Source organism: Serinus canaria, chromosome 2 (assembly GCF_022539315.1).
Source record: "Serinus canaria isolate serCan28SL12 chromosome 2, serCan2020, whole genome shotgun sequence".
Taxonomy (NCBI): Eukaryota; Metazoa; Chordata; class Aves; order Passeriformes; family Fringillidae; genus Serinus; species Serinus canaria.
Window position 1 is genome coordinate 55,461,161 of NC_066315.1, and position 22,616 is coordinate 55,483,776.

The window sequence follows — 22,616 nt, forward strand, 5'->3', positions numbered from 1 at the left end:
CTAGAGAAGCCAGTAACACAAGTGATAAATCATCATAATCATGCAGAAGGGAAATACTACAGTGATCATGATGGTAACATCCCCTTCTTTATCCTGCTGTTGCTGAAGCTAACAACAGAGCTGCATTGACATCAGATGGTGTGAGATTAAGCCTTACAGCAATATTATTCCGTCTGATTTTGACAATTTTTTAATTAAATTTATCCAGCAGAAACAAAAGCCTTAACTTTACAGCAGTACACAGGCTGGGCTGACAATGATTCAGATGAAAATTAATCCACAGGGTGAATATAAGGTATGTGTTTGTGGCTATACCCTTTTTTTTCCCCAAGACTACTAAGGTGATGCAGACATTATGCTTGCCCTTAGATTGATATCTCTGTTAATCTCAGAACTCCCATCAAGATTAGTTTTATTATCTAAGTGAACAGTAATTTAAAAGAAATAGCATTTTATTGAACTTCTGCTTAAATCCAGACAACTTCAGGAAAAGGCAGTCTGCCTTGGCATGACGTGACTTGAGAGCTGAAACTGCAAGTTCCTCAGAAACTGCCACCTACTTTCATCTCTGTTGCACTCAGAGCCACACTGGATGTTTATATGAAGCTCAAATGAAATTACTGAGTTTGTAAACTCAGTAGCTGTAATGAAAAACCTTAAATATAATTTTTAAACAGTAATTTAATACAAAATCATGGCATCAACATCTGCATATACAGAGGTTCTATTTAATTTTCATTAAATAAGGAAATCAAATTATAATTCAAATATCATTTGACACTAGTAATTCCTTTTTATTATGTGTTTTCTATTAGATTTTTTGGTTAGTATTTCATGCAAAGACTGCAGGCTGCTCTGTTCCAGCTGCTTGCACTGGAGTCCCCACTGGATGGCAGTCACATGCAGCTTTGGAAAGAATTCAGCATGATGATTTAACTCACAGACCTCTAAAGAAACCCCAGGCTGAGTGTCTCTAAAAAAAAAAAAATTGTTTCTTTTATTAGGTAATTCTAGTTTAGTACAAAGACATGCAATAAAAGTAAGTGGACAGAAATCTCCCCATTCCCTCAGCCACTGTTCCCTAGACTCACTGCCTTGTGGGGCATCATTTCATTCCTGGTGCCAGGATTAGAGAAAGGCACTGCTCAAAGCTATGGAAAGCAATGCAGGTGTCCCCTGACAAGATATGCCAGATCTGGCAGCAGAGCAGGAGCTGGCTCTACCACTGATCAGAAATGTTTGTCCCAGAAAATTTGTATCAAAAGGTTTTAAATAGAGATTTATTTTAGCTAGGAATCAGAACAACCCAAAACTTCAGACAGTCATTAAAACAATCCACAGCTGAACCCATTGGGAAATCTTTCCTTGACTTCAAGGAGGTGTGAAAAATGTATGTGAGTGGCTAGATTCAGGGTTTTATTCAGTACAAGAGATCTGTTTAAACAAGTAAACCTCAACAGCAAAGTGTGTGCTCCTATTAGAGCCAGCAGTGTAACACATCATTACTCTCATTGCTGCCATCCCTTTTGCCTCTGTACCAGGATGAATCTCTTGGGACTTCAGCTCTTCTATGTTGAAGTCTCTGGGGAAGGGGAGGTCACTGGAAGGATTTTGGGTTGTTTTTTTTTTTTTTTAAATCTGGCCAAGGCTGTTGCTAACTAACCTGTTCTGAGATGGGGAAAGTGAGGGCCTTTCCATATCCTGAAGACTACCTGAACACAAAGGGAGTCTTATCACACACGGCTGGCAGGGTTTGATATTCTGTAATTGTCCATGTCAATGGTCACAGTGGTTCAACATTAAAGCTGACTTTTCATTTTAATGCATAACCTGCAGACACAACCCATGAACACAGGTAGAGGCTGCCCACACATTTGGCAGGGGTGACTTTTTTATTACTTGTTACCACTCATTGGTTACTCTGACATTGGATACATGGCTACTGCTTTAGGACATCCAGCATACATTGATAAGCTGATTATAGACATAGATTGATATTTAATTAATTTATTTATTTTTTATCTAATTAATGATGATCTGATCAACCCCGCTGCCTAGAGTCCAGATCACAATAAAAAGAAATATTTTAAAATTGCTCCAGACTGATTCTGAAAAAGAGAGAACCCAAATGTTGATGATATTGACAGAAACCAGTGTAAGTAGTAGAATGCCCAATTATTATATAAGAGTTACTTCAGCATAATTTAAGTCATATTAATAAAGGGAAAACCTAGAAAATTAATCCTGTGTAGGAATTGGAAAAAATTCCACTGCAGGCAAAGAAGTTACATGAGGTCAACCTCTTGACATATGAGAGGATGGAGAATAAGTGTTTTGTGGATTAGCTTTCACCAATCTTTACCTGATACACTTCTCTAAAGTCTATACTTTTCATTTAATAACCTTAAGGATAAATACCATGACAGATCTAAGCCATTTCTATTTTTGTCCTGAAATAAGAAGAGAATTTTTTTATATGCCTACAGTTCCCATTGAAAATGCATCTGGCACTTGCAATGTTGGATGCTGGGACATTTCCCTTCCATCAGGAAAACCAATAGCAAGCATTCAAGTGGAGTCCCTATTTAGTAGGGCCTTAAGTTGCTTGAGGTTGGGATCTGTTTACTATTTTAACCCTTTGTGTTCACTTGACTTTCCTCTTTCCAAAATAACTCTTTTCAATTTGAATTTATGTAACTCTAATTTCAGGTAAAATATGTATTTTTGCTCTTTTTTAAAAATCTAAGAAAAACTGTTCACAATACTCTGAACAAACTGAAGCTCCTTATTTTCTGAGTAAGACGATGGAACTATGTTTTTCCATGTATTTGTCTCAAAATAATCAGTGTGACTACTAGTTATGATAAATTAAAAATAATTTCTGAACTTTAGGACTTACTAAACCTCTCTTGCCATCTGCAGAGACTTTTTTCCCTGTGTCCTATGTATATACACTTTTCTTCTTGGAGTTTTATGGGGAATTATAAGAAAGACAGGACTCTTCCAATTGTTATAGTTTTTTGAGATGATTGCCTCTGCAGATTCATGACACCAGCAGGCTTTACAACTACCTATGCTCACGGTGTTCCAGGGTATCAGAGGATTCAGCCCTTCAGTTTTATGATACCTGACATTCACTTACTTTTAACCACTGAACTGAGCATTTGCAGTATTATTAAAACAAAGTAATCCACAATAATTACATTTTGAAATTAGAAATATGGCAAAGAAATATGTATATATATCGCATGCCCCATAGAGTTGCCATTTCCTGAGAATTACTTTTGCAGTCCATTGTAGCCTGCAAAGTCTTAAATCACATATATGAGTTTCTATCCTGTTTTGTGCCAAGGCAAGGCCAGAATAAAACAAACTATTACTGCTCTGTCCTCTTTAAGCCTATGTAATAAACATGTAAATCTGAGAAAATAAATAACAGTAAAGATGAAAATTCATCCCAATTACCTTTATGAAATGTGAAATCAAAACTCCACTGAGCTATATTAAACTATGTTAATAGCACTATTACCAAGCATAGGCAATTCATTTTATTGCTCTCTTTCTTCACATTCTTCTGTTAAATAGCTAAAAACCAGGGGGAAATATGCTAATGTAACGTGATTGCTGTGCCATATCGGGGACAATATGCATTTCCTATAGATTAAACTATTTAGCTAAGTTGATTACTCTTGAATTTATTTAGCTTTCAATAGGAGTCATCACAATCAGATTGAACAACATTCTCAACAAGAAAGTAATAAGCATGAAGTGCATAAAAAATGCCTTATTAATTTATGGCTTTTCTGAGAGAAAAGAAAAATGCCCAACACCTGAATAAGTCTCAAATTCCCAGCTATGTAAATCTAGCTTCAGCAGTAACATAGGTCCCAAATGGAAATCTATTTGTATGGAAAGAAAAAGTTGTCTTATTATTGATGCTGTTGCTATATTTAGCATTTAAAGAGCACATAAGTAAAAATTGATGTGATTCTACAGCAATCAGAGCAAAAATATATTCAGTATAAGTATTCTCCAGGCCTTGGGAACTGTGGAGATGGCAGATATGGAAGGAAGGGTATTTAGTATTGTTTTCCCTTTATGAAAATGAGAGTGTATTAGACAGTTATACGAGATGGCATAAACTGCATAAAGTAGACCTGATTGATCAGAACTGTAATACGCAGATCAGTTCAAAATACGCATTGTTTCTTTTCTCTTTCTCCAGCTTGATCACTATCCTCCAACGAGTTACAGCCTGCCAGCCACATCTGACATTCAGTTCAATTCCCCAAAGGCACTATTCCTAGGAAAAGTTATAGGTAAGAGTTCATTTTATTCCTGGGACAATGATGTGTAGCAGGATGCTTGCTGGACACTTGGTACAAGTGGTGATACTGGAATTATGCCTAAAAGAGGGGTTGTGCTCACCCTGTCACAGAGGCTGATGAGCACACAAATAAATAATTTTCTGCCATGCCTGGGGGAAAAGAAAAGGTATGAGCAAAGAGAGCCTTGTAACTTTGTGAGATTTCATTACCCTCTCGGTGTCAGATGAAGGCAGTCCAAGGAAATCACTGAGACCACTGCTTCTACCAGGACATACTGAAGTTATTTTGAATATTATCATTCACTGTGAAGTTGTTGTGTGCCTTGTATAATGTCTTTATCAGTGCAGACTGCCTTCTTATCCTAGAGCATCCTCTGGCAAACCACCATTCTCTCCCACTAACATCCAGGAGTGAGGTCTTTTAGAGTCTGTAACACCTGCAGCAGCACCCATCTGGACATTTTCTATCTCTTCTATGGATTTCATGGTTATTTCCATTGCAGCAGCTTCCTGGCCAGCTCCCCAGATGAACTTGAGGGGAAATAAAGATGCCTTGGCCTCACTTTTAGACCATCCTTCATTCCATTGCCTAATTTTTCTGCTACTGGCTTCTATAAATTTCCAGGATTACTCACTTAAAGAAGCAATTCTTCCCAGGATTTACAGTTTGTGAGGAGGGCTTTTCCCCCTTTTCAGAGATAAAGGAGAATTTATATTATTTTCTTTAATCACTTTATACAGAGATTTGGTTGCTTGAACTCAGTGAAGAGCTTAATCCAGAAAATTGCAGACTTTTCTTTGTTAAGTGACTAGGGCATTAATCTGTGAATCCTTTGCACTCTTTTTTGAAGTGGTAAAGAAATTGACCACATAGCTAATGGAATTTTTTGTAGATACGTTTTACCAATTTGTTTTGTTTTTAAAATTTAACATGCAGAGCTTCCATGAAATGGGAAATGAAAAGCCTTTTAAATGACTGGCTATCAGGAGAGTCAGAAACTATTTTCTAGTACTTTCCAAGTCAGTTCTGTTGATAGTACAAAAGATGATGCAGTCTGATTTTGGACAGTCTCTGGAATTTCAGTATCTTACTCCATTTAATTTGGGCAGCTGGGCTGGAGCTGATGGTCTGACTCAATTTTTTAATAGTATGAGATTATATTAGCCCTTTGGGAATATGAAATGTTTCTTGCCTCTTCCTCTCTACTTGTTACTGTCTTTGCAGATAAGGCATTTTATAAGCAGAAAAATGCATCACTACTAAAGAAACAAAGAAAACAAAAAATAAAACCCTTTTTTACTCTTTCTACCAAAGAAAAATTGAACTTCACTGCAAAGAGATGGATTTCCTGGTGTAAAATGGTTGTGCAAGTGACCATGTCTGTAGATGAGCTTTACTGGGCAGCTCTCAGAGTGTTGTTGGACAAGGGGAGAGCTCAGTTAAAAGGGTCACCCAAGTACAGCAGTTTGAAGGGCAAAGTAGACATAGAATTCAGTATCTTCAAAGGCTCTAGCTGTCACTTCATACTGAAAAGACATATTTTAGTGGTCTAGAGGGATTGGAACCAACAGAAGATCTGGATACATAGATCAAGTTGCAATTTGTGCCCATGTGCAATTACATTCTCCAAATGGGCAATATGGGAGCAGCCTCCCGTTTCACTGCTGCTCTGGCATCACTTGCATTCAGTTTCTGTTGTTCCCATATGATGCAATTCTTATTTGTCAGCAAAAATGAATGCAAGGCCCCACTTTTAAAGACAGATGGGTTTTTGAAGAGCACTCTGGAACAATCTTACTAGGAAACTAGTCTTCTGTCTGTCTTATTTCCATTTTTATTGTTGTTATTTGCATAGGAGCAGCCGCTTCTGCACCAGCTGTTCTTGCTGTGATAGACAGTTCATCTGCTCCCAGTCAGAAATGATCCTTTGTCCAACACTTCCCACAGTGCAACACCTCTCTCTGCTCTAGGTGTTGCAACAGCATGGATGATTAATAAAATGTTGCTTTGTAACTGCTCAGAATATTTTCTGTAAAGCAGGAGGGTCACATCAGAAAAACAGCAAAATGTTTGAGTTGCAATCAGGGAGGGGAGAACTTTTCTTCTTTAAGTTGAGATGCTTTCTGTTTCCTTGAAATACTGTTTTTAAAATTACATTTGTTCACTGGCTTGAAAAATACTGATATAAAATAATTGTTGTCTTTTGGAAAACTGGAGGTAAAGGCACTTAGTATATAATTCTTGCCTAGGTAAAATGGATTACAATCTGAGGTGTGATATAAAGCTGAAACACACAACAAATGAAAAACCCTATTTTACATAGGGTGTGTGTAGTAACAAAAATAAAAACACTAGAGAAATGCAGGATTTCACAAAAATTATAGAAAGGTATTATTAACGTTTCAAGGAAGTTCTTTAATCTGTTATTTAGATGTGTTTAGGCTTTGATGGTTGACAGACAAGGTGAGAGGGAAAACCAGGATATCTGGATGATAAGCTAGGAAGATAAAAAAGTGAAAATTAGACAACGTGACAGACATCTACATTGTCATGTAGGCTGCAACTTGCAGCTCATTCCTGCAGTAGGATAAAGCAGGGGTTTGATTTTTCCATTAAGTGTAGAGGTTTTGGATGTGATACTCAGCTTTGTCTTCACATCCTTTTTGGGAAACTACACCTGTACTCTCCTAGTCTGCACTTTATTATTAAAATTGGAACAATTCTTCAGCATTTATTATGTTTTTATAAGTAATTAACTAGACATAATTATACATGATTTTGTGAAAGTATCATTCTGGTGAACAGAAATAATTTGAGAGTTTGTCTAACAGGATATATGATTGAGCACACGCCAAGCTCAGACAAGAGCTGCTCTTGAGGAAGTGGCAGGGAAGTAAAGGAAATGTGCTTCTTGTAATCATTTCCACCAACCACTCCAAACTAAATTGTCTCTTTTCAGAAATACTTAAATATCCACTTGGAAACAATTGACATAATACAAGTCATCATCACACAGATAATCATTTTCAGAACTGACAGCTGTCCCTGCAGCTTACCTCTGTGGGCTCCATTTTTGTCTCTGCCTCAATCTAGTGCTCTTCAGGGACAGTAGCCAAAAGGAAAATACCTTTCAGGTCTGCCTTCCTATTTACAAAAGCAGCTGCCATCACTCCACAGCTAAAGAGAGGTCCTAGAAACCAACCCCATAGGCCTGGATTCTTTACATAAAATGTAGTTGCCTTGAGAAGAAGTGGTAAAATGTCAATTTCTAGATGTGGTGGGGTTTTCCTAATGTTAGTGCAAAGATTTTTTTATTGTTACGTGATTGGAGTTACTGTGTTTTTTACTGGTGTTTGTGGTGAAAATTAAAATTGGTGGGGAGACATTTCTCTGGATTCATTGTGACATTCAGCACCTTGGACTGATAGGAGGTAAGACCAGCTTACATCTAGCCAAGTAGTCACAGAAATACTTCACAAAAAGGAGGAGATAAATGATATTTCTTCATGGCTTAGGTATGGTATAGAAAGAAGAACTGCTTTTTCTCTTGCATGACATCTGTCTGCCAATAGATACTGAATAATAGGAGGCAAAAGTTCAGAATGTTTTGAATTTCCAGCACTGAACAATGGCATTTATTCCAAAAGGTAAGTATTCTTTACTCCTTTATTTTCTATGGAAAAAGCTTGGCAGTTTGGTGCTTCATTACTTGTAGCTGACAAACATCAATGACCTACAATGTAATTCATCCTACCAAAACCATCACAGACTTTCAAAACCAGCTTCTGATCTCCATGTTTCCACACAACTGCAGAGTTTCATCACTTAGAGTGTTTGTTTCATGTCAAAGAATGAACATTTTCTCTCTTTGAGAGCATTTGCCATCATGAAAAAGGGGGTATTGATAGCCTTGATTAAAAAAAATTGTGAAGGATAAAGGCATAGTCATATTTGGTACTCAGTTTGGGTATGCTTTTAGACATTGACATCATCTGATATGAAGTTAATGTTAATATATATACAAGATACCAGTTTAGAATTAGATCTCTATATTGTAGGGCAATTTTGTCAGCATTTAAATTTGTATCATAGAAAATAGTGCAGAGCTGTAAATAGATCATGAATAATCTAAAAGTACCCTTCTGGCACACATCTTTGACATGTACCCACTACTACTTCACAACCATAATGAAGTGAACACCTCATTATATATGTTAGGAGTGAGGCATTCAGAGCAGCTCAGCTTGAGCTCTGCTGCTCTCCTTCATTTTGCAGTGCCGGGAGATGCTCTGAGTCCAGGCTAGCTCAGCCAACTTTCACTGATAATGAGAAAAAAACCAGCTAGCATGCAGTAAATTCATCCACCAACTTACTTCAAAGGAACTGCCTGCTGCTTCATTTCTGAGCACCAGCATTAACATTCAGTTCTGTAATCTCACTGAGAATGCTTCTTGCCATACTGGGACCCCTCCTGCTACAGCAGGTAGCAGTCGAATATTAAAGATGTGCTTTGCCCTGCATGAGTTGTGTATGAATTTTCATACAAAAGTACAACATCTGGACAATTCCTCTCCTCCTACTTCTCCTGTATAATGCTACCAGCCTGGCTGAAAAGCCTCTGGGATTAAATATTGCCTGTCTCTCTGATCTCAGATCTGTCTGTCCATACTCACTCTTTGAAGTGTTTCTGGTAAAGGTGGAAATGTTCCACAGCTCTTCTGGTCAAAACCTGATCGAAATAAAAGTCATTTTTCTTTTCTTTCAGACCTCTGGTTTTGATCTATCTCTTTTTTCTCTGAGAAATCTTACCTACAAGACATATTCAGAAAGGAACATTTCCATCTACAGGTCTCCCATCCAAGGGACATGATAAACACTTTGAATTGCCAGTTTGACCCCAGTAACTTCTGAGGCAGAAATCAGGGCAGCTCAAGTGAATTTTATCATTTGAGAACCAAAATAAAGAGAAGCCAAGAATATTCATTGATGTCTCTCAGTATCCATGCAGCGTCTTCTTTCCATTTTTCAGAATGTTGCAGGATTCATCAGCTGTAGCTCCAGAGAGGCAGAAGGTAGACCCCAGATAAAGTGGATTAAATTGGATGTTTAGATAATCTCAGTGTTCATCAATACAGCCAGCTTTGCTCTTCTAAAAATTAGCTGGAGTCATCTCCTTCCACAAACTTTTCACTCTCACCCTTCAGGTGATTCTTCACCTCTCAGCCCCTCTCTCACTACTTTGTAGTGGCAGCTGTCCTTTCATTTCCTGTTGCACTATTCTCTGTGAAAAGACTCCACTGATACCCAGTCTTCAGATCTTCCATGGGCATTCAACAGCTCCAGAAGGTCACCTTTTATTGTCATGGTCTTCTAGCACACATACCAACCTCTAACAGGATGCAGGAGTCTCCTAAATTCCTAAATTCTAAAGTTGTTTCCCTTGTGCTTTAACAAGTCACAGAAAATTGATTCATATAGATCTCTCTACAGAATCTTGCTGAGAAAATTATCCCATTCTTTTACAGTTCTTTCCAAAGTATTCATCTACTGGCTCTGAAAAATGAAAATAAAATAAAAAAAAAAAAAGAAAAGGGAAGAAAATAAAAGGAGATTGAAAGGCAATTTCATTTGGTTAATGCCATTTTAAACAGAGTATTTGGACAAGCCTTATCTGACATTCAAAACAGCGATAATACTATTTAAAAGCAATGGAATATAATGAAAACTTAAACTCCAGTAATTAGACTGACCTTTTCTTAGCTTCTGTATTTTGTTAAGGTGGCACATCTTGGTTATACAACTTTTCCCTACCATAGGAAGACAGGAGTTATATTGCCTGTACTGTGTAATAGCTAATACTAATTTATTTCAAATGCAGCTGCTTTCAAGGCTCAAAGAAAGGAACTGAACATGACAGGGGTATCAATAAAACCTGCCAGTGGCCCCATAAAATTCTAATGGTATAGATAGCAAAATTGAAGAGCTCAGAGCACCTTCAAGGCTTATAAATCATTAAAAAAAAAAAAAAAAAAAAAAAAAAAAAGCATTACACAGTCTGAAAAAGCCCAAGGTGTTCCTGAAGCTGAAAGCATAGCATCTTATAATTTTCCTCCAAATATATTCAAAGGAAAAATCAAAAATTAGAACAGAACTCCCCAAAGATTACAGACAGAACTGACAAAAAAAATGTCTTTAATAAGCCAAGGCACAAGTCTTGAAATTTTTTATTACTTTACCTAGCTTGGGCAACCTCTGCCCATAATTCCAGATATAAAACATTCAAAAATACTGTGAATATGCACTGATGATGGGATCAGAAATAGCTACAGAAATAGTATTCTGGCCATATTATTTTGGCTGAGGGCACAGATTTTATACATGCCATTTCTTGTGAGAATTGGGACAGAAATTATGCCTAATTCAAAACTCACTCATTGTTTGACAATTGAAAAAAAGCTCAGGTTTTATCTGACACTGGTTCCACTTAGGGAAAAATCATAACAAAATAACACATAGCCTGACCAAAATGTCAGACAGAAAGGGAGGTGACTCATGTCCCATGTTTTAGAAGATCACTGGGATCAAGTCCCTTTTCCTCAAGAGCTGTACAAATTTTCACTCCCACCACTTGTAAGTGCCTGTGTCATCCTCTGGTCTGCACTGGTTTCCTTATACCAGAAGCACCAGAGGTTTTCTAGAACCTGGAGAAACTTTGCTCAGGTTGCTAGAGAACCTGGGAAAAGCAAGGGATGTGGGTTTTTCTGGAGTATGAATTGGATAGGAGTTTCATGGTGTGTGCTGCTGTGCCTTAGGCCTGGACAGCTTTCATTCTCTCAGAGAAGCCTGGGCTTGTCCATGTGGTTTTGGGCTGTCCAGCTTTTTAAGATGAAATTTATCTCTGTTCAAAGGCTCAACAATCTTCACATTACTGAACTCTGCTTAAGTAGTCTGGATGTAGAATGTAAAGTAAGTTTATATTGTGCTGCTGCTCTTTGCAAAAGAAAAAAACACCTGTTCTGCATGAGCATAGTAAAATAAACATGTAAAGACACAGTAAAATAAACATGTTCCTCAAACAATATTAAGTCGTGAATAAAAGTGAATGTAAGAAAATCTTTCCTTAGAACCTTTATATAGAACTATAATTTCATAGACTAAATTATTCATGGTGAATAATTTGTTAAATTCCCAATATCACAAAAAGGAAGGTAAGTATATAAACTATGGAAAGACACTTCAGTAATTTCCTGTTTGGCTAAGCCTTTGGCTGTAGGCTGCTTTGCATTTATTTTAAAATATATGCATTCATTGTTTAAATTACAGAGCCAAAACCTAGCTGATGTCTTAATTTCAAGTGTTTCTGCTCAGCAAATTTTAAAGCTATATATATACACTCTAAATAAGTCCTTTATGATAGGTACAGTAATGCATTCTCCATCTGCATATTTCAGGGAACACTTTAAACACTATTAGTTGTCATGGAGAAGGAACTCATTTGGAAGATTGTGTGATTCCCAAAGGCTTCAGCTACATCCATGCTGTAAAGAAAAACAGGCACTGTGGTTGTATCAGTGATCTTGCTTTAAAACTTGCCAAGCCAATTGGGCTGACACCACTCAGCAGGAACCGTTTGTTTGAAATTATTCTGCCAAATCTTTTTTTCTTCTTGGTTTTTTGGGGAGATTGTTTGTTTGTTTCTTTGCTTGGGTGTTTTTTGTAGCTTTTCTTGGGTTTTTTTTTTTTTGGTTGGGGTTTTTTGGTGGCGGGGGGTCTTGGGGTATCTTGCAAAAAATTTAGAAGCATCAAGAAAATTATGTTGTATAGTACTAAGATGGATTGGATAGGATAGGATAGGATAGGATAGGATAGGATAGGATAGGATAGGATAGGATAGGACAGTACAGTATTAGGAATAGCATTGGTTTTAAATAGCTTCCTGAATTAGATTCAGAGGTTTTTCACAGCAGACTCAATGTCACTAATGGCTCCTTGTGCTGCAGCTTGGTTGTTTATTCTGATACTAAATCTTGCATAATAGTAGCAGTGTTATGCCATTGAACATGACAGTCACTGATTCTTAGATTTATATGCCATAATAAAACTCTATTTAATCTGTGGTACAGTGACTAGTTCTTAAACTGCTCCTTTAAATACAACAGGAATAAACTCATGTTTACAACTTTCTTTTTAGAGAAGCCTGTTTCCTCTCCCATAAATGTACACCACTACCTAGAAATCTCTCCTTTATGACCATAAGAATTCACAAATCTACCCCAATGACTCCCAGCTACTGTACCACCAGGGCTGCACTCCACTGGCAAAGGAAGCCATTGAGTAAGGTTACAGTCAGTCTCCACCACAAGGTAATATTTTCCTTTTGTTCTGTCTGATAGCAGGATAAAATATACTGGCACTGGTTTTGTTACTCCTTCCTACTTTCTGTTCTCTTCAGACTGTGTTCTGAGTTTTACCAGTCCTTACTTCTTTTTTTGGAGAGAGATTGTCATCTGTCTCATTGTTACATGAAAATGTTTATTGCTCAGAGAATTGTCTCCTGATCCTTCTGATCAGTTGCAGAATCCAAGCTATGTAAAGGCTGCACCATAATATAGACAGTTATCTGAAAAAGGTCCAGGGAGAGAAATGAATTTGTCATCTAGCATCAGAAAAATAGAATTGTTTAAAATGTTTCAACTAAAATGACTCCTCCCCCCAAAAAAACCCTTTTTTCCTTTTAGAATAATTTGAAAATAATTTTTTGGGCTGTAGGTGATGAGACAGCTCAGAAATACTGACATTGTAAGACATCTTCAAAGCAAAGCACTATTACAATTGCTAATGTAATTCATCAAGCTGTCAAATCTTTCTCAGCCAAATTTGATTTGATTTCAGTTTAGCACCTTGAAAATATGTACTTTTTTCCCCCAGTAAAAGCTCACTTAACATAAAATTAGCATATTTGTCAGTCTCCCTGGAGCAATGACAACCTCTTAGTTTCTTTCTTCTGCTTTCACATGGGATTCTTTGCAAGACAGTCGATGACATGACTAATGAAGTTGGGAGCAGTCTACTATTTCTTCTACTATTAATTTGACCAGGACTTAAACACTTCCTTTACATTTTTCATAAGTAACATCTTAATATAAATGTAGATAAAACTATGCATTTAATAAGATAGTTGACAAATCTGACTTCCTGGAATCACAGGATGAGAATTAGAGTTTACAAAGGCCGTGCAAAGGCTAATGAGATCTCTGTATGCCATCCTCTATACATGAAAACAGCATATGGAGAAAAACCAACATATGGAGAAAAGAGCATATGGAGAAAAAAACAGCAGTGTATCAGTGGCTAAAACTGATCTGACTCTGCAAGTACAGAAACGTGGTGATTGCAAAAGCTACAGGAGAAAGAGAGGGACCAGAACTTCAAATGCAGCTTCTCAAAGCATTTTACACTCCCCGAGGCAAACCCAAGCATTATCTTGCTCAGAGCAAAGGAACTGATGTGATTGTATCAGAGGGCACAAGACCCTGCTGAGCTCCCAGGCCAGCATGAGAAAGCAGGATATTTAAGTGGTGCTGTAGCATTATGTCAGCTGAAGCAAAAGTATTTTTACCCTGCCATACTTTCCGGTACTTCCTTTACCCTGGGCAAGGAGCCGAGGCAGCAGCTCTCCACTAAGAGCCTGCAAGCTTGCAGGAACCCACAGATTTCTCTCCATTAATGCACAGAGCATATCTTAATTGCTTAAGTCTGTTATCTTGACTTTGTAATAGTGTCCCCTCCAGGGATGAAAGAATGCCTGGCTGGCAGCTCAGTTTGCATTGCATCTGGTTCCTGGGTGCTGTTTGTGGTGTGCCACATCCTTTCTGCTGAGGGATGCACTGAAACCAGAGTATTAAATTTATGAAGGACTTTTTTTTTTTTTTTTTTTTGGAATTGGAATTACAGGCTGCATCCTCTCCTCATGCAGGAAAATAAATGAATGGGAAATATTAGAGTTGTGATGTATTTTCACTTTTTTCTGAGAGGGTCAGAGAGGGAATAGAGAACAGGGAGGAAGAGTGGGGCATGATGAGCTTGACAAACTCCCATTTTGTGTTCAGACCTCAATCTGCCCTCTTTCTAGCTTCCCTCATCAGGAACTATCTATTAAGATGTTCACCACAGCATTCAGACACTATCTTCTATTCCCAATGTGATTCCTTTACCAACAGTGCTGCGCACCCAGCTCTTTCTCCACTAGTTTTGTGGCTTTCCAATAGTGTGCATGGCACTTACACACCAAATTCATTTCTGTTACTTCCAAGCTAGCCATTTCCAGTCTTTCCTAAAGGCTCACCTATTACTGTTTTGGGGTTTTTTTAAAGAAATTTCCTTTGTACATAACTGTCAAAATAATGTATTTAGTCAAATTAAAAGCCATGTTAAACATAAACAAAATCATAATACAGGGCAGAGGGGTACACAAGTTCCCCTGCATTTCTCTCCAAGTTCCCAGCCTGGCTCTGAGCCTCCCCACAACCCCACAATGTAAGGGCAACAGGCTGAGGACAACTCTTCTAACTTAAAATCACACTGCATTTCAATAATATTTCAATTACTTTATCAGTCTCCAAAACAAAAGAATTTGGGGAGCTCTGCTCATACATATATTTGTTACAGGACTCTTTCCTAGCCCTATCTCCCTTCTGCTCCCACTCTCATCCCCTGACTCCCTTTACTGTTCTGCCTGGTGCTCTCTGGCTGCAGCTCACATCTAAGTTTGCAGAGCAGGCAGCTTTTAGCCCAGCAATGCTCAGGTCAGGCTGCATCCTGTTGCTGCAGCTGGATTCAGCATGCTGTGTCTCTGCTGCTCTGGACCCAGCTCCTTCTCTCCTCTGCTCATCTACACTTCAGTGGCCCTCAAGCTCCCAGCCACCAGGAGCCCAAATCTGTGTTGTTGGGGCAAAGCTCTGCAGGTCAGCTTTCTCCAGCATAACCAAATTGTGCCCCTTCCTTCTTTCTTCCAGAGCTCAAACAGGAATCATCAAACAATTCTGTGTTTTGAAAAGCAGAAATTACTATCAACTGGATAGATAGTTTTCTTTCTGTGAGACTTAAGAAGCTAGGGTGCCTTCTGAATTTTGAGTTCTTGTTGCAAATTAGGGTAAATGCCTCTGGAGGGGAGGGAAAAAAAGAAGATCCAAAGGGAGTGGCATGGAAGAAGCTGTGAGAAACACAGACATAGGAAACAAAATGGTGGTGACAAATCAAGCGTGTTGATAAGCAAGAAAGAAGGCTGATGCCAGATGCAGATCAAATTGGGATGTCCTGCTTCTCTGGTGCCAGACTGGAGGAATAGACAGCTTGGGAAATGGCACTTGATCAGCTGCCCTTGGGAGGTACCAGTTTTTCTTGTTTCTTTGAGTTTTTCTTACTGCCTGACCATGAGTCAAAGAAATGAGCACATGTATCTTTACCTCACCCATCTGCTTCTTCTTGATTATTGTGGATTGGCATCTGTTCCATAGCAAAGTCAGATCTCCTGTCAAAATGCACAACTGTCCCACCCAGAGCATGTGGCACTTTGGCTTCAGCCTGTGCTGGTTTCAGAGATCTCAAACAGAGAGCATCAAGTTTTGGGCTGGCTCATTTCCACCCTCTTGGACCCCCAGTAATTTGGTGTATGGGACAAAATTAGTGGAACACTGCTCTCCCTCTCCATATGCAAGAACGAGCTGATGACCAGGATTGTGTGATCAGTGACCTTGCTGTGACCTTTTCAGTTTGAGATGCTGACAGAAGGCCCCTCTCTGACCAGCAACCACTGCTTTGCTATTTAACTGATTTACAAGCACATCAGCCAGCCTCTTATGGTAAACACTTTAACTAAGACAAAAGGACAGGTTTCTCTACACCTTAAACTCCTGCAATCTCAATCTTGCCTTCGTCTTTATTATCTGTATTGCTGCCTGAATCAAGCTCTTTCTGCTAGTAACAAACTGGAGACAGGGAGAAATGAAAGGAAATTAAATAAATATTCTTTTAAATCTTTACCAGTTTTCAGATGGACTCACCTGCAAAAATACCAAGGTTTTTTTTTCAAAGGATATTGGAGATTTCTTGTGCCATTATTCAGCTCCTCTTGCAGGGCTTGGTGCTGAGCATGCCTAAATACAGTCCACATATAGAGTTTCTGCAGATGTGCACCTACCAGCTTGGCAGCTGCTAAAAGACACAAATTGCTTTTACAGGTCACCTATCACATTCCTCTTTTCCAGCTCTTCCTCTGGCTCCCATCCACTCAGCCTCTCAGCAGACACTCTGTGGGGGCTGCTTATCATTCAGAAATCCTGGACAACTCACCACTGTGCCTGTGTAATTAAACTCAGTTTTGCACAGCCCATGAACTGGAACATGCTGTGGCTGCATGCACAGATGCACAGCTAAATGTTATGCCCAGCAAATTCAGCATATCCAGAATATTTCAGCCTCGGTGTACATCTGTTGATGTGTCAGACTAAGTGTTCTCTGTGCATTTCAATGCTGCCAGACGTGTGACTGTCACAAAGCTCACTATTAGATAGGAGCTACCAGCAATATTTAAAGTGTTTCTTTTTGCCAGTTTCAGAAGAGGGAAAGTGCGGGTGAAAAGTGAAGATTTTTAGGGCAAAATGATTATTAGTGGTTTGTTTTTTCCTCAGCTTACATCAAACTGCTTCAATCTGTAATAGTGCATTGAGAAGTGGAGGAAGTCAATCATGTTTTAGAGGATTTAGTGCTTCAACATAGACATCATGATGAACATCACTAACATTTCCTAGTACAGAAGCTCTCACACATGCCTATGTTTTTGGAGTTCCTGAGGCTTCTCAAAACAGGCAATTTTTCCAGATTTCTGTGAAGAATTCTTGTGGTCTGTGGCAGGTGTCTTGACAACAACTGTTTTATCTCCCCACCTCAGTCTACCAATCCACATCACCCCAGGGCATGAACCAACCACGATGCTGAAAGTCTCAAAGAAAAGTATTTGTCAAAAATAAAAGCCACCAGAAAAACAGTAGAGGTAACTGGTAGATGTAACAATAGAATTAATGATATCATTGATGGTAATATTTGGAATAAAACAGGAAAGAAGGAAACAACTGAAATAAGAATAAGGAAGATACAGAAAAACAGTGGTGAAAAAGGAGGATAGGGAGAAATCACTGAATGGAAAACCATAATAGATGGGTGGTGGCTTGTATCACATAATCAGCATAAAATACTTGAACAGAAAGCCCCTGAGACATAGATTGCCAAACATTTAGTGAAACATCATAAGCTTTACTCCAGGTAAGGTATCAAATTCTACTTAAAATCAGTACTGCTTAAGCTGATTTAGGAAAAATCTCTGTATATTTTATGGAGAGCTTTTTTATGTGAATCCTTACGGCTTGGATTTTTCCTTCTAATATTAATTCTCTAGTGTTTTTCTCTTAGTCATACTGCAAATGATTTAGCACCTTTGAATAGCAAGGATTTAGCTTCTCTGCTCTAATGATTTAACATATGTGTATTTTGCTACTGAAAGTTACCACATTAATCTTAAAGTCTTAAATAATCTTAATATTAATCATCAATCTTAATCTTAGAGGGGTTGGGGTTTATATGGTTGGTTTGGTTTTGGTTTTGTTTGTTTTCTTTTTTTTTTTTTTTTTTATCAATATATAAGATAGAAATCATTTCAAGCACAATGATACCAAGCAAAATGTATAAAGAAATTTATTTCCTCCTAGAATGTGTGCCTTCTTCAGTATATTAACACTGCATCTAATTCATCAATGCAAATACTATTTCTCATTTTTCAGTGAAATCTTATCTGAATATTCTTCCATTCTAGAGATTTTACAGTTCATGCATTTCTGTATGCATTAATTAAATATCTAATTTTCTAGTTGGGTCTCCAATTTAGATCTAATGTTTTTCCAGCTTAGTCAATATTACCCTTTTGACAGAAAAGAATAAATTCATTCATTGGGGAAGGGAATACTGTCTTATATATTCATTATTTTAAGAAAATCTTATTTTAATTATATAATTTTCTTCTCATTGGTATCTCACAATAATCCTTTACCCCTTTTTACCCTCAGTGCATTGTTTTAAAATTGAAAGAGCATCAATAAAATCATAGAATGGCCTGGGTTGGAAGAAACCTTAAAAATCCTCTGTTTCCATGCCCCCTGCCACGAGCAAGGACATATTCCACTAGACCAGGCTGCTCAAACCTCATCCAACCTGGTACTGAACACTGCCAGAGATGGAACACCCACAACTTCTCTGGACAGCCTGTTCCAGAGTCCCACCACCCTCACTGTAAAGGATTTTTTCCTGATATCTAGCCTTAAACCTATCCTCTTTCAGTCTGAACTCAATTCCCCTCGTTCTGTCACTGCAGCCCCATGTGAGAAGTCCCTCTCCAGCTCTCTTGTCGCTTCCTTCAGGTACTGGAATGCTGTTTTAAAGTCTTCCTGGACCTTCTCTTCTCCAGACTCTTCTCAACCCCAGTTCCCTCAGCCTGTCTTCATAGGAGATGTGCTCCAGCCCTCTGAGCACCTTCATGGCCCTCCCCTGGTCCATGTGCTTCTGAAGTCAGGGCCCCAGAGCTGGGCACAGCACTCCAGGTGGGTGCCACAGGTGTGAAGCAGAAGAGCAAAATCACATCCCTCGATCTGCCAGCCGTGCAGCCTTTGATGTAACCCACCATGGGCCCACATCTCCAGCCTATCAAAATCCCTCTGGATAGCATCTTTTCCCTCCAGGAAAGGATGCTATCAGCATCCTTTGATCTACCAGCAGGTCAACTACACCACACACCTTGCTGTTGGCCAGCTTGCTGAGGGTGCACTCAGTCCCACTCTTTGTGTCACCGACAGCTATGGTAATGGTGCCAAGAAAAAATATTAATCCAAGGAAGAAAAAATCAGCAGGAAATACATCTCTTCATGACAGGGAGTTGTGGCATTTCTATTCCTGTCAAGAGATTTCAGGCACTCCAAATGAAGTAGATTGGGCTCTGTCTTCACATTGTTTTTGTACTAATGAGAAATATTTGCATTCTATGAATATGATTTGAACAGTCAGGAAGGGGTTGGAATATTTGTACTTCATGGGTTGTCATTTCATTACCTCTCCCATTGTTTCTGCTTTTGGGCAATGTTTTAATTTTTTCTTCATGTGCTATTCATTCTTTTCTTTTGGTGAAATATCCGTGGCAAAAGCTTCTTGTATTTGCACAATGTCCTGTGCTGCCATTGGACAGCTGACCACCAGCCTGGTTTTGAGTCACAGCAAATGCTGTGCTTCAGTAAGGCTCTGAGACCTTGTACCGTGCTTTTTTGCAGCCTGATCAGTATTTGACATAAAAATAGAGACTGTTTCACATTTTTAGGCCCCTACACTTTCAACTACTGCTTTTATTTCACCTTTTCCCAGTTGTACAAACTGGAGCATGGCCCATGCAATGGTCTAATCCAAACCTCCATGGTTGCAGCTCTATTTTCTACATGCAAAGCCTTTTAATCAGGCTGTTTGGGGGGGTTTTAAAGGTTTCTTGAAATATCCACACAATCAGTCAGTCTCTGTCCTGATAAACGTGTTACAGAGACAGCATATGTTCAACAGTATGGAGACAGACAGTGCTGGAGACTCTGCTGGCAGGATCTGAAGGCAGTTGTGCAGTGCATTTGTAGTGTCAACTGGAATGATGTAGTGGAAAATAAACCAGTCTGCCAGTTTGGGATTTCAGATCCAGGGTTTCAGAAATGGTTCAAAATAGCACAGTGCCATCTGTCTGCACAAACCTGCAGGAGTAACAAGACCATGGCAGCAGCAGTGCCCTGACTGTGCAGCCCATTTGGCCTGAGCTGTGGAGGCACCACAGCAGCTTTGTAAGCATCCTTCCATTCCAAGTACGTTCTGAACTGTCAGTCTCAGGGATAAATTTCACCTAAATAGGAGGTGAAACAGTTCTTTTTAATGAGTTCTTTGATATAATAAAACTCTTGATTTTTTTCTAATCAGGAGGAGCAGTTCATTTCTGTACTTTTCAACATACTGCATAGACAGAGATCCCTGGAGTTCAGTTTTTCTGACTCAAGACAGGAAAGGCATAAAGCAAACTCCTGGTTTACTGCCAAATATACGTCTTTTTATGAAGCATAACATTATAGATACATTTTTGTTGGCTCTTTTATCTTCTATTTATGGAGGCAACCTGGTTTACACTTTTAAATACTAAAATCCTTTTTAAGCAGAGCAGCAAAACTGTTGTATAAGTCGCCTGAGCAGTGTGACCTCTGCAAACGTGCTCCACTCCTTAGATAGATAATTAAGCATGTTTGTCCATCAGGAGGGGCAAACTTCTCAAGACTCAGCATTCTACTAAATACTCAAAGCACAAGGAACCAAGAGATTTACCTCTGATACACTGGTACAGCACAAAGGCCAAAAAAAGCAAAAGAAATTCAGTGTCCTGATTTATCTTGATTCAGGAAAATTATTGTCAGGCAAATAAAACAGGAAAGTGTGTGTATATGATGAGAATCACATTAGCTTCCTATAAAAGCTGATGGCTGCTGTTTTCCCTTTATCTCTTAGAAAAACCTGTTCTAATACTCCATATGAGGGAAACACAGAGTACTTGTGAAGACAAAATTGCCCTGATTGATTGTTCTAAATTCAGTGATTTGCAGAACAGCAAATTGAACAGGTGCTACAGTGAAAAAACAAGTGGCTTCCTAGCAGGCAATGATGACAAGCTGACTTTCCATACTTGCAGCAGACCTCTGGAAGTTCTTTTTGGGGAGTGATTATTGCCACTTGGATCATCATGTCCCAGTAATTAAGATCTGAATTTCCTTCTCTGTTATATCTTCCTTTCACATTTGCAGCATGTAGACAGTGGCTACTAAAGCTACTGTTGTTTGGGTAAAATATATCCTAAACTTCATGGAATATTTCTTGTGTTTGCTTCAGTTAATGGTTGTTATTTACAATGATATCTCACTGGATGATGATAAACACATCAGCTTTTAGCCATGATAGTAATTCAGTTTTAGAGTCCTAGTATGTGCATTAAAAGCTCAGACTGAGATCTCTCATTTGTGAACACTGAAAGTACATTGGAACTGTACTGTAAAGCCTACTGGTCTAGCAATGAGCCAGAAAATATAAAAGCCATACAAGGAAATCATGGTAATCTGTAGTTGTTTTACTTTGTTTATAAAGGACCAAGTTATTTCTTATAGTGAGGTGGTACCAGGAAATTCTTCTAGACAGGGTAATCATATTTATTTCTCAAAATAAAGTGTGAACTCTGTAAGAGATGCCTAAGTGCATGGCTCACTCTAATCAATCACTAACCATGTGTTCAAAAGGGCATTGGCTGAGGAGGTAATTTAAGTAAAATGTGTAAAAACAGCATTTCTATTCATAACCTTTGCAGTCAAGAATTAAGTCCAGCGGCAGTCTACTTTTTGGGGAGACAAGGAATAATCTTGCTCCCAAATAATGCAAAAGCTGCACTAGGGCTGCACTCATTTCAGAGAGGGCCCTTCACCAAAGACTGTGTGCCACAAAAGCATCACCAATAGAGGGACCACCAGGCTGCCAGTCCCCCCCTAAGAAGAGTGGAAGAATTGAAACTTTGGCAGAAATAACCAAGTGGAATGAATGCTCTGAGATCTGCAAAGTGAATTATACACAAAAGGCCTTCCCCGTCCTTCTGCTGGCACTAAGGGCTCCCCTTCAGGAGGACAAAAGAATCGCCTCCTTCACTTATGGCCTTGTCCTTCATCAACAAAATAGGTTTTATGCTGGTAGTGTTCATTTTCTAACATACAGAGGAAGAGCAGGTGTTTCAACAGGAGTGACACAAACACTTTCTACAATTGTTCCATAGCTATTTGCATTTATTTGAGAGGGAATAGTGGAAGGAAGGGAAGCCCACTCCCCCTCTCTCTTGCAAACACAGACATAGACTGATTTTTCACAGCCCCTGTGCCTGTTGTACCATGGTCATTATGCCAACCTTCTTGTCCAGGTGTTTAGTATTGAAATAAGAAAAGGAGACACCTGCGTTTTCCCTGTTTGCTGAGCTTTAAGTTACAGTTTCTTCAGTGACTAACAATCAAGTGAGATGTATCTTTCATGTTGATGCCTGGCTTAATTGCTAAAATTTAAAGCCAGGTTGGAGAGCAGGCTTGGAGGTAAAGTAATATGCACATTTTCCTTATCCAGCTCCAGATTTTAGTGATGAAATTT

The 22,616-nt window shown here is 38.7% G+C and overlaps 1 protein-coding gene across 1 annotated transcript in view; it reads left to right on the forward strand.

Annotated features, from left to right (window-relative positions):
- CNTNAP2 (contactin associated protein 2) overlaps positions 1 to 22,616 on the forward strand; it is a 1,093,089-nt gene that overhangs the window by 1,024,495 nt on the left and 45,978 nt on the right. The window contains exon 21 of the mRNA XM_009093851.4: positions 4,226 to 4,319. Coding sequence (XP_009092099.2) covers positions 4,226 to 4,319 — 94 coding nt within the window. The remainder of the gene's footprint in view (positions 1 to 4,225; positions 4,320 to 22,616) is intronic.